General features: G+C 53.5%; 1 protein-coding gene across 2 annotated transcripts in view; it reads right to left on the minus strand.

Moving 5' to 3' along the window:
• Positions 1-12659, minus strand: part of CACNA2D2 (calcium voltage-gated channel auxiliary subunit alpha2delta 2) — a 423565-nt gene that overhangs the window by 98299 nt on the left and 312607 nt on the right. For both annotated transcript variants that reach the window (XM_063941375.1, XM_063941374.1), the window contains exons 16-21: positions 10607-10690; positions 10134-10217; positions 9063-9137; positions 8122-8193; positions 7940-8011; positions 295-356 (exon numbers count right to left, since the gene is read on the minus strand). In XM_063941375.1, coding sequence (XP_063797445.1) covers positions 295-356; positions 7940-8011; positions 8122-8193; positions 9063-9137; positions 10134-10217; positions 10607-10690 — 449 coding nt within the window. The remainder of the gene's footprint in view (positions 1-294; positions 357-7939; positions 8012-8121; positions 8194-9062; positions 9138-10133; positions 10218-10606; positions 10691-12659) is intronic.

The raw sequence follows: 12659 nt of genomic DNA on the forward strand, positions 1-12659 counted from the left end.
TCGCTATCACCCCTCGCGCGCGTGCAATGCGCTCAGTTTGCGATTTCTCTGAATAGCGATCCATTCTGAATTAGGCCCATTATGTGATCACAGCGTTATAGGATGCTGATATGATATTTGGCCACAGGATGGCAGCAACACGCAGCACCTACAGTATCAGAGAGATGCATTGCAGGAATACACTGAAGTGTGATCCCAATTCATGGATTTCCCCAAACTCCGGAGAGCCTGAAACTGAAACTTACATTTAAAAAAAATCTAAAAATGCCCCCTAATACTATATGTCCCTCTCACCTGTAATTTGTACTGTGTATAGGTGCCCACGTGTATGTCCTTTCAGTTTCATCAATGTATCTCTGAGAAGGGAAAATGCAGATGAATGACACCCATATTAAATACTGCGCCCATCCCTCAGCATGTTTATCACATGTCTGCCACCATCTCACGTGCCCATCCCTCACTGCACCCATCCCTCATCATGTTTATCCCATTACTGCTACCATCTCACGAGCCCATACTCTACTGTGCCCAACCCTTACTGCGCCGATCCCTCAGCATGTTTATCCCATTGCTGCCACCATCTCACGTGCCCATCCTCCACTGTGCCCAACCCTCACTGCACCCATCCCTCACTGTGTTTATCACATGCCTGCCACCATCTCACGTGCCCATCCCTCACTGCACCCATCCCTCATCATGTTTATCCCATTACTGCCACCATCTCACGAGCCCATACTCTACTGTGCCCAACCCTCACTGCGCCCATCCCTCAGCATGTTTATCCCATTACTGCCACCATCTCGCGAGCCCATACTCTACTGTGCCCAACCCTCACTGCGCCCATCCCTCATCATGTTTATCCCATTACTGCCACCATCTCACGTGCCATACTCTACTGTGCCCAAACCTGACTGCGCCCATCCCTCAGCATGTTTATACCATTACTGCCACCATCTCACGAGCCCATACTCTACTGTGCCCAACTCTCACTACGCCCATCCCTCAGCATGTTTATCCCATTACTGCCACCATCTCACGAGCCCATACTCTACTGTGCCCAACCCTCACTGCGCCCATCCCTCAGCATGTTTATCCCATTACTGCCACCATCTCACGAGCCCATACTCTACTGTGCCCATCCCTCACCATGTTTATCCCATTGTTGCCACCATCTCACGAGCCCATACTCTACTGTGCCCAACCCTCACTGCGCCCATCCCTCAGCATGTTTATCCCATTACTGCCACCATCTCACGAGCCCATACTCTACTGTGCCCAACCCTCACTGCGCCCATCCCTCAGCATGTTTATCCCATTACTGCCACCATCTCACAAGCCCATACTCTACTGTGCCCAACCCTCACTGCGCCCATCCCTCAGCATGTTTATCCCATTACTGCCACCATCTCGCGAGCCCATACTCTACTGTGCCCAACCCTCACTGCGCCCATCCCTCAGCATGTTTATCCCATTACTGCCACCATCTCACGAGCCCATACTCTACTGTGCCAAACCCTCACTGCGCCCATCCCATTACTGCCACCATCTCACGAGCCCATACTCTACTGTGCCCAACCCTGACTGCGCCCATCCCTCAGCATGTTTATACCATTACTGCCACCATCTCACGAGCCCATACTCTACTGTGCCCAACTCTCACAGCGCCCATCCCTCAGCATGTTTATCCCATTACTGCCACCATCTCGCGAGCCCATACTCTACTGTGCCCAACCCTCACTGCGCCCATCCCTCAGCATGTTTATCCCATTACTGCCACCATCTCACGAGCCCATACTCTACTGTGCCAAACCCTCACTGTGCCCATCCCTCATCATGTTTATCCCATTACTGCCACCATCTCACGAGCCCATACTCTACTGTGCCCAACCCTGACTGCGCCCATCCCTCAGCATGTTTATACCATTACTGCCACCATCTCACGAGCCCATACTCTACTGTGCCCAAATCTCACTGCGCCCATCCCTCAGCATGTTTATCCCATTACTGCCACCATCTCACGAGCCCATACTCTACTGTGCCCAAGCCTCACTGCCCCATCCCTCAGCATGTTTATCCCATTACTGCCACCATCTCACGAGCCCATACTCTACTGTGCCCAACCCTCACTGCGCCCATCCCTCAGCATGTTTATCCCATTACTGCCACCATCTCACGAGCCCATACTCTACTGTGCCCATCCCTCACCATGTTTATCCGTTTGTTGCCACCATCTCACGAGCCCATACTCTACTGTGCCCAACCCTCACTGCGCCCATCCCTCAGCATGTTTATCCCATTACTGCCACCATCTCACGAGCCCATACTCTACTGTGCCCAACCCTCACTGCGCCCATCCCTCAGCATGTTTATCCCATTACTGCCACCATCTCACAAGCCCATACTCTACTGTGCCCAACCCTCACTGCGCCCATCCCTCAGCATGTTTATCCCATTACTGCCACCATCTCGCGAGCCCATTCTCTGCTGTGCCCAACCCTCACTATGTTTATCCCATTACTGCCACCATCTCACGTGCCCATACTCTACTGTGCCCATCCCTCACCGTGTTTATCCCATTGCTGCCACCATCTCACGTGCCCATCCTCCACTGTGCCCAACCCTCACTGCGCCCATCCCTCACCGTGTTTATCACATGCCTGCCATCATCTCACGTGCCCATCCCTCACTGCACCCATCCCTCATCATGTTTATCCCATTACTGCCACCATCTCACGAGCCCATACTCTACTGTGCCCAACCCTCACAGCGCCCATCCCTCAGCATGTTTATCCCATTACTGCCACCATCTCACGAGCCCATACTCTACTGTGCCCATCCCTCACCATGTTTATCCCATTGTTGCCACCATCTCACAAGCCCATACTCTACTGTGCCCATCCCTCACCATGTTTATCCCATTACTGCCACCATCTCACATGCCCATACTCTACTGTGCCCATCCCTCAGCATGTTTATCCCATTACTGCCACCATCTCACGAGCCCATACTCTACTGTGCCCATCCCTCACCATGTTTATCCCATTACTGCCACCATCTCACGAGCCCATACTCTACTGTGCCCAACCCTGACTGCGCCCATCCCTCAGCATGTTTATACCATTACTGCCACCATCTCACGAGCCCATACTCTACTGTGCCCAACTCTCACTGCGCCCATCCCTCAGCATGTTTATCCCATTACTGCCACCATCTCACGAGCCCATACTCTACTGTGCCCAACCCTCACTGCGCCCATCCCTCAGCATGTTTATCCCATTACTGCCACCATCTCACGAACCCATACTCTACTGTGCCCATCCCTCACCATGTTTATCCCATTGTTGCCACCATCTCACGAGCCCATACTCTACTGTGCCCAACCCTCACTGCGCCCATCCCTCAGCATGTTTATCCCATTACTGCCACCATTTCACGAGCCCATACTCTACTGTGCCCAACCCTCACTGCGCCCATCCCTCAGCATGTTTATCCCATTACTGCCACCATCTCACAAGCCCATACTCTACTGTGCCCAACCCTCACTGCGCCCATCCCTCAGCATGTTTATCCCATTACTGCCACCATCTCGCGAGCCCATACTCTACTGTGCCCAGCCCTCACTGCGCCCATCCCTCAGCATGTTTATCCCATTACTGCCACCATCTCACGAGCCCATACTCTACTGTGCCCAACCCTCACTGCGCCCATCCCATTACTGCCACCATCTCACGAGCCCATACTCTACTGTGCCCAACCCTCACTGCGCCCATCCCTCAGCATGTTTATACCATTACTGCCACCATCTCGCGAGCCCATACTCTACTGTGCCCAACCCTCACTGCGCCCATCCCTCAGCATGTTCATACCATTACTGCCACCATCTCACGAGCCCATACTCTACTGTGCCCAACTCTCACAGCGCCCATCCCTCAGCATGTTTATCCCATTACTGCCACCATCTCGCGAGCCCATACTCTACTGTGCCCAACCCTCACTGCGCCCATCCCTCAGCATGTTTATCCCATTACTGCCACCATCTCACGAGCCCATACTCTACTGTGCCAAACCCTCACTGTGCCCATCCCTCATCATGTTTATCCCATTACTGCCACCATCTCACGAGCCCATACTCTACTGTGCCCAACCCTCACTGCGCCCATCCCTCAGCATGTTTATACCATTACTGCCACCATCTCACGAGCCCATACTCTACTGTGCCCAACTCTCACAGCGCCCATCCCTCAGCATGTTTATCCCATTACTGCCACCATCTCGCGAGCCCATACTCTACTGTGCCCACCCCTCACTGCGCCCATCCCTCAGCATGTTTATCCCATTACTGCCACCATCTCACGAGCCCATACTCTACTGTGCCAAACCCTCACTGTGCCCATCCCTCATCATGTTTATCCCATTACTGCCACCATCTCACGAGCCCATACTCTACTGTGCCCAACCCTGACTGCGCCCATCCCTCAGCATGTTTATACCATTACTGCCACCATCTCACGAGCCCATACTCTACTGTGCCCAACTCTCACTGCGCCCATCCCTCAGCATGTTTATCCCATTACTGCCACCATCTCACGAGCCCATACTCTACTGTGCCCAACCCTCACTGCGCCCATCCCTCAGCATGTTTATCCCATTACTGCCACCATCTCACGAGCCCATACTCTACTGTGCCCAACCCTCACTGCGCCCATCCCTCAGCATGTTTATCCCATTACTGCCACCATCTCACGAGCCCATACTCTACTGTGCCCATCCCTCACCATGTTTATCCCATTGTTGCCACCATCTCACGAGCTTATACTCTACTGTGCCCAACCCTCACTGCGCCCATCCCTCAGCATGTTTATCCCATTACTGCCACCCTCTCACGAGCCCATACTCTACTGTGCCCAACCCTCACTGCGCCCATCCCTCAGCATGTTTATCCCATTACTGCCACCATCTCACAAGCCCATACTCTACTGTGCCCAACCCTCACTGCGCCCATCCCTCAGCATGTTTATCCCATTACTGCCACCATCTCGCGAGCCCATACTCTGCTGTGCCCAACCCTCACCATGTTTATCCCATTACTGCCACCATCTCACGAGCCCATACTCTACTGTGCCCAACCCTGACTGCGCCCATCCCTCAGCATGTTTATACCATTACTGCCACCATCTCACGAGCCCATACTCTACTGTGCCCAACTCTCACTGCGCCCATCCCTCAGCATGTTTATCCCATTACTGCCACCATCTCACGAGCCCATACTCTACTGTGCCCAACCCTCACTGCGCCCATCCCTCAGCATGTTTATCCCATTACTGCCACCATCTCACGAGCCCATACTCTACTGTGCCCAACCCTCACTGCGCCCATCCCTCAGCATGTTTATCCCATTACTGCCACCATCTCACGAGCCCATACTCTACTGTGCCCATCCCTCACCATGTTTATCCCATTGTTGCCACCATCTCACGAGCTTATACTCTACTGTGCCCAACCCTCACTGCGCCCATCCCTCAGCATGTTTATCCCATTACTGCCCACCCTCTCACGAGCCCATACTCTACTGTGCCCAACCCTCACTGCGCCCATCCCTCAGCATGTTTATCCCATTACTGCCACCATCTCACAAGCCCATACTCTACTGTGCCCAACCCTCACTGCGCCCATCCCTCAGCATGTTTATCCCATTACTGCCACCATCTCGCGAGCCCATACTCTGCTGTGCCCAACCCTCACTATGTTTATCCCATTACTGCCACCATCTCACGTGCCCATACTCTACTGTGCCCATCCCTCACCGTGTTTATCCCATTGCTGCCACCATCTCACGTGCCCATCCTCCACTGTGCCCAACCCTCACTGCGCCCATCCCTCACCGTGTTTATCACATGCCTGCCACCATCTCACGTGCCCATCCCTCACTGCACCCATCCCTCATCATGTTTATCCCATTACTGCCACCATCTCACGAGCCCATACTCTACTGTGCCCAACCCTCACTGCGCCCATCCCTTAGCATGTTTATCCCATTACTGCCACCATCTCACGTGCCCATCCTCCACTGTGCCCAACCCTCACTGCACCCATCCCTCACCGTGTTTATCACATGCCTGCCACCATCTCACGTGCCCAACCCTCACTGCGCCCATCCCTCAGCATGTTTATCCCATTACTGCCACCATCTCACGAGCCCATACTCTACTGTGCCCATCCCTCACCATGTTTATCCCATTGTTGCCACCATCTCACAAGCCCATACTCTACTGTGCCCATCCCTCACCATGTTTATCCCATTACTGCCACCATCTCACATGCCCATACTCTACTGTGCCCATCCCTCAGCATGTTTATCCCATTACTGCCACCATCTCACGAGCCCATACTCTATTGTGCCCATCCCTCACCATGTTTATCCCATTACTGCCACCATCTCACATGCCCATACTCTACTGTGACCATCCCTCACCATGTTTATCCCATTGTTGCCACCATCTCACAAGCCCATAGTCTACTGTGCCCAACCCTCACCATGTTTATCCCATTACTGCCACCATCTCACATGCCCATACTCTACTGTGCCCATCCCTCACCATGTTTATCCCATTGTTGCCACCATCTCACGAGCCCATCCTCCACTGTGCCCATCCCTCACCATGTTTATCCCATTGTTGCCACCATCTCACGAGCCCATCCTCCACTGTGCCCATCCCTCACCATGTTTATCCCATTGTTGCCACCATCTCACAAGCCCATACTCTACTGTGCCCAACCCTCACCATGTTTATCCCATTGTTGCCACCATCTCACAAGCCCATACTCTACTGTGCCCAACCCTCACTGCGCCCATCCCTCAGCATGTTTATCCCATTACTGCCACCATCTCACGAGCCCATACTATACTGTGCCCATCCCTCAGCATGTTTATCCCATTACTGCCACCATCTCACGAGCCCATACTCTACTGTGCCCATCCCTCACCATGTTTATCCCATTACTGCCACCATCTCACATGCCCATACTCTACTGTGCCCATCCCTCAGCATGTTTATCCCATTACTGCCACCATCTCACGAGCCCATACTCTACTGTGCCCATCCCTCACCATGTTTATCCCATTACTGCCACCATCTCACATGCCCATACTCTACTGTGACCATCCCTCACCATGTTTATCCCATTGTTGCCACCATCTCACAAGCCCATACTCTACTGTGCCCAACCCTCACCATGTTTATCCCATTACTGCCACCATCTCACATGCCCATACTCTACTGTGCCCATCCCTCACCATGTTTATCCCATTGTTGCCACCATCTCACGAGCCCATCCTCCACTGTGCCCATCCCTCACCATGTTTATCCCATTGTTGCCACCATCTCACGAGCCCATCCTCCACTGTGCCCATCCCTCACCATGTTTATCCCATTGTTGCCACCATCTCACAAGCCCATACTCTACTGTGCCCAACCCTCACCATGTTTATCCCATTGTTGCCACCATCTCACAAGCCCATACTCTACTGTGCCCAACCCTCACTGCGCCCATCCCTCAGCATGTTTATCCCATTACTGCCACCATCTCACGAGCCCATACTATACTGTGCCCAACCCTCACTGTGCCCATCCCTCACCATGTTTATCCCATTACTGACACCATCTCACGTGCCCATACTCTACTGTGCCCAACCCTCACTGCACTCATCCTCCCTGTGCCCAACCCTCACTATGTTTATCCCATTTCGGTAACCATCTCACGTGCCCATCCTCCACTGTGCCCACACCACGCTCATCCTCACTGCCCCTATCACTCACTAACCCCCGTCTCATACCACTATCTCTCACTCTGCCCCTCATATCTTACTCTGCCTCCGTCCTTCACTCCGCCCCCCTGTCCCTCACTTAGCCCCCATGCCTCACTCTAAATTCAGGGTTACCTCATCCAGCGATTTCACCAATGTCCTGATAAACTGGTGACCTTCTAATCCATCAATCATTTTCCTTCGGATCTGGTAATACACACGGCGGTAATAAGATATAATACGACATAATCTCTGGGTAGCAGAGAGGTCAGAGCACAGGAGGCAGAACAGCCTGGCATACATGAGGGCACACTCACCTCTTCCTTATTATCATCCTCCAGCTCTGCATCTAGGAAATCCAGAGTGACCGGCTCCTGGAAGTTAATAACCTGGGAATATATTGGAGAAGAGGAACACAATGAGATGGGTACAGTTGCTGGGCCGTAACGGTGCGTTATCCCACGGAACGGTATTGTGCCGCCACCAAGAGAAGGAGAATATTCTAAATGACGACTGCGATAATGAAATCTATGGCTCAAAACATTATATACACTGAAGTCTACAATGAATACAGATATAATTCTACATAAATATGGAGGGTTATTCTGCAGCAAGATCTGCGTCCATCTCCTCCCATGTTGGGGGCCGCCTAGCACGGGGCACGGCTGCCCAGCCCGTTGTGTGGCGCCGCCCCGTGATGTGTTCGCAATTGAATTGCAAATGCATGGATTTGAGGTCGACCCCTGCCTGCGCAGTCTGGCTGCGCTGGTAGGTGGTCTGACGCCATTTTTTCTCTCGGAGCAGCTGTGTGTGACGTCAGGCAGCCGCCCTGAAAACGGTCCGGACACGCCTGCGTTGTCCTGGCCGTGCCCGCGAAACGCAGCGTCGATGCCCCCCCCACTGTCAATCACCTTGCGGCCGCATACTTGCGGGATATGGCCAGTGCGCGTGCGTAGACCCGATGGACGTGGGAACGCAGCGGCTGCGTCCATCTCTGAATAACGCCCACGGATTGCACATTGTTCTTTGAGTAAATACACTTTTCCATGTGCGTTACCTGTGCAAGTGAGCAGCGTTCTGGGAGAAATGTATCAAACCTTGGAGAGAGAGATAATGTAGCAACCAATCAACTCTTAACGTCACTCTTCAAACACAGCCTATAAAATGGCAGTCAGAATCTGATTGGCTGATACTTTATCTCTCTCCACGGTTTGATACATGGCCGTGTGATTATGACATATTTCCAGTAGGCACTTACTTGTGGCTTTAGGTTGGGATGCAGCAGGACATATCCATTCAGATCAATCGCAAACATATACCCGTTGCCACCCAGCTGTCAAAAAAACACATCAGTAAGATCATAGTAGCTCCACCCATCAGCCCACCACGGTGTGACCACGACCACAGCTTCTAATCCAAGAGCCTCCGTAATGTCACCAGACATCCTCCCACACACATTCCCCGGCGGTTACACCACCCACCAGCCCACCTCGGTGTGACCACGACCACAGTTTCTAATCCAAGAGCCTCCGTAATGTCACCAGACGCCCTCCGACACATTCCCCAGCGGTTACACCACCCACAGGCCACCCTGGTGTGACCACGACCACAGCACCTAATTCAAGAGCCTCCGTAATGTCAGCAGACATCCTCCCACACACATTCCCCAGCGGTTACACCACCCACCAGCCCACCCCGATGTGACCACGACCACAGTTTTTAATCCAAGAGCCTCCGTAATGTCACCAGACGCACACTCCCACACACATTCCCCAGCGGTTACACCACCCATCAGCCCACCCCGGTGTGACCACAACCACAGTTTCTAATCCAAGAGCCTCCGTAATGTCACCAGACGCCCTCCCATGCATATTCCCCAGCGGTTACACCACCTACCAGCCCACCCCGGTGTAACCACGACCACAGCTTCTAATCTAAAAGCCTCCGTAATGTCACCAGACGCCCTCCCATACACATTCCCCAGCGGTTACACCACCCACCAGCCCACCCCGGTGTGACCACAACCACAGTTTCTAATCCAAGAGCCTCCGTAATGTCACCAGACGCCCTCCCACGCACATTCCCCAGCGGTTACACCACCCACCAGCCCACCCCGGTGTAACCACGACCACAGCTTCTAATCCAAAAGCCTCCGTAATGTCACCAGACGCCCTCCCATACACATTCCCCAGCGGTTACACCACCCACCAGCCCACCCCGGTGTGACCACAACCACAGTTTCTAATCCAAGAGCCTCCGTAATGTCAGCAGACGCCCTCCCACACACAACATTCCCCAGCGGTTACACCACCCACCAGCCGTCACTTACGCTGTATCGGGGCATCAATCTCTGGATATCCTCCAAGGCCACATCGATACCCATCACGCCGAGAATAAGCTGGTTCTGACGGTTCTGGAGGCAGGAGGTGGGCACAGGTGAGGAGACAATGAAGGAACACATACAGGGGTGATAATTAGTGACACAGAAAGTACAGAGAAGATCTGAGGGACAATGTAAGCCAAGTGATGCCTGATATCTTTTGTGGTTACACCTACGCGGACTTCACCTTCTACCAGTGTGTCCATGTCTGTGGGATGGCCGCGCAGAGTCCGGGCGTCAGAGACATTATGGGCCTGATTCACAGAAGACACAGCTGCGGGCACCTCTGGATCAGGATCTAACACACAACCGAACCTATAATGCCTAAGTCTGGCGACTACACCATGTGCCCTGTGTCATGTCACAGACATGGACCTCGATGCAGCCCGGTAATAGAGGACTGACTTCATGTTACGTCTCACCTTCCCAGGATTCCCGGAATCGTCAGGAGTGGAGGATGTTAGGTTGAATACGGGCAGCGTCCCGGTCACCACAAGACCCAGACCCTGTGAAACAGTGAGAAGGACAAGTTAGAGCGATCAAGGAAAAGAGGGGAAAGAGCGCAGACATCGGGGGGCTTGTCCTAACGTCATACCTGGAAACTGCTAATAAGGCTGGCCCGGAAGGTGGTGGGACACGGGACACATGGAGACCGGTCACATAGTGAGAGCTTCTCCTATGGTCATTCATGGAAGCTGCTAATGAGGCCGGCCGGGAGGTGGTGGGACACATGGAGACCGGTCACATAGAGAGGGATTGTCCTACCGTCATACCTGGAAGCTGCTAATAAGACCGGCCCGGGAGGTGGTGGGATACATGGAGACCGGTCACATAGTGAGGGCTTGTCCTACCATCATGCCTGGAAGCTGCTAATAAGGCCGGCCCCGGAGGTGGTGGGACACATGGAAACCGGTCACATAGTGAGGGTTTCTCCTACCGTCATACCTGGCAGCTGCTAAAAAGGCCAGCCCGGGAGGTGGTGGGACACGGGACACAAGGAGACCGGTCACATAGTGAGGGCTTGTCCTACTGTCGTACCTGGAAGCTGCTAATAAGGCCGGCACGGGAGGTGGTGGGACACGGGACACATGGAGACCGGTCACATAGTGAGGCTTGTCCTAGCATCATACCTGGAAGCTGCTAATAAGGCCGGCCCGGGAAGCGGTGGGACACATGGAGACCGGTCACATAGTGAGTGTTTCTCCTACCATCATACCTGGAAGCTGCTAATGAGCCAGCCCGGTAGGTGGTGGGACACATGGAGACCGGTCACATAGTGAGGGTTTCTCCTACGGTCATACATGGAAGCTGCACTGAGGCCGGCACGGGAGGTGGTGGGACACATGGAACCGGTCACCTAGTGAGGGTTTCTCTTACGGTCATACCTGGAAGCTGCAAATAAGGCGGCCCAGGAGGTGGTGGTACATGGGACACATGGAGACCAGTCACATAGTGAGGGTTTCTCCTACGGTCATACATGGAAGCTGCACTGAGGCCGGCCCGGGAGGTGGTGGGACACATGGAACCGGTCACCTAGTGAGGGTTTGTCTTACGGTCATACCTGGAAGCTGCTAATGAGCCAGTCCGGGAGGTGGTGGGACACATAAAGACCGGTCACATAGTGAGGGTTTCTCCTACGGTCATACATCATACCTCCCAACATGACCCTCTCCAGGAGGGACAGAATGCTCTGCTCCTGTATTTCCCTCTTAATCTATGATTGCCATCACCTGTGCTGAAACACCTTTCTTATCCATTAACCTGTTCAACACAGGTGCTGACAATCATACATTAAGAGAAAAGTCCAGAAGCAGAGCATGGTGTCCCTCCTAGAGAGGGTCATGTTGGGAGGTATGATACATGGAAGCTGCACTGAGGCCGGCCCGGGAGGTGGTGGGACACATGGAACCGGTCACCCAGTGAGGGTTTCTCTTACGGTCATACCTGGAAGCTGCTAATGAGCCGGCCCGGGATGTGCTGGGACACATGGAGACAGGTCACATAGTGAGGGTTTCTTCTACGGTCATACCTGGCAGCTGCTAATAAGGCCGGCCCGGGAGGTGGTGGGACACATGGAGACTGGTCACATAGTGAGGGTTTCTCCTACCATCATACCTGGAAGCTGCTAATGAGCCAGCCCGGGAGGTGGTGGGACACATGGAGACCGGTCACATAGTGAGGGTTTCTTTTACGGTCATACATGGAAGCTGCTAATGAGGCCGGCCCGGGAGGTGGTGGGACACATGGAACCGGTCACATAGTGAGAGTTTCTCCTACGGTCATACCTGGAAGCTGCTAATAAAGCGGCCCGGGAGGTGGTGGGACACATGGAGACCGGTCACATAGTGAGGGTTTCTCCTATGGTCATACCTGGCAGCTGCTAATTAGGCCGGCCCGGGAGGTGGTGGGACACATGGAGACCGGTCACATAGTGAGGGTTTCTCCTACCATCATACCTGGAAGCTGCTAATAAGA

Source organism: Pseudophryne corroboree, chromosome 9 (genome assembly GCF_028390025.1).
Source record: "Pseudophryne corroboree isolate aPseCor3 chromosome 9, aPseCor3.hap2, whole genome shotgun sequence".
Lineage (NCBI taxonomy): Eukaryota > Metazoa > Chordata > Amphibia > Anura > Myobatrachidae > Pseudophryne > Pseudophryne corroboree.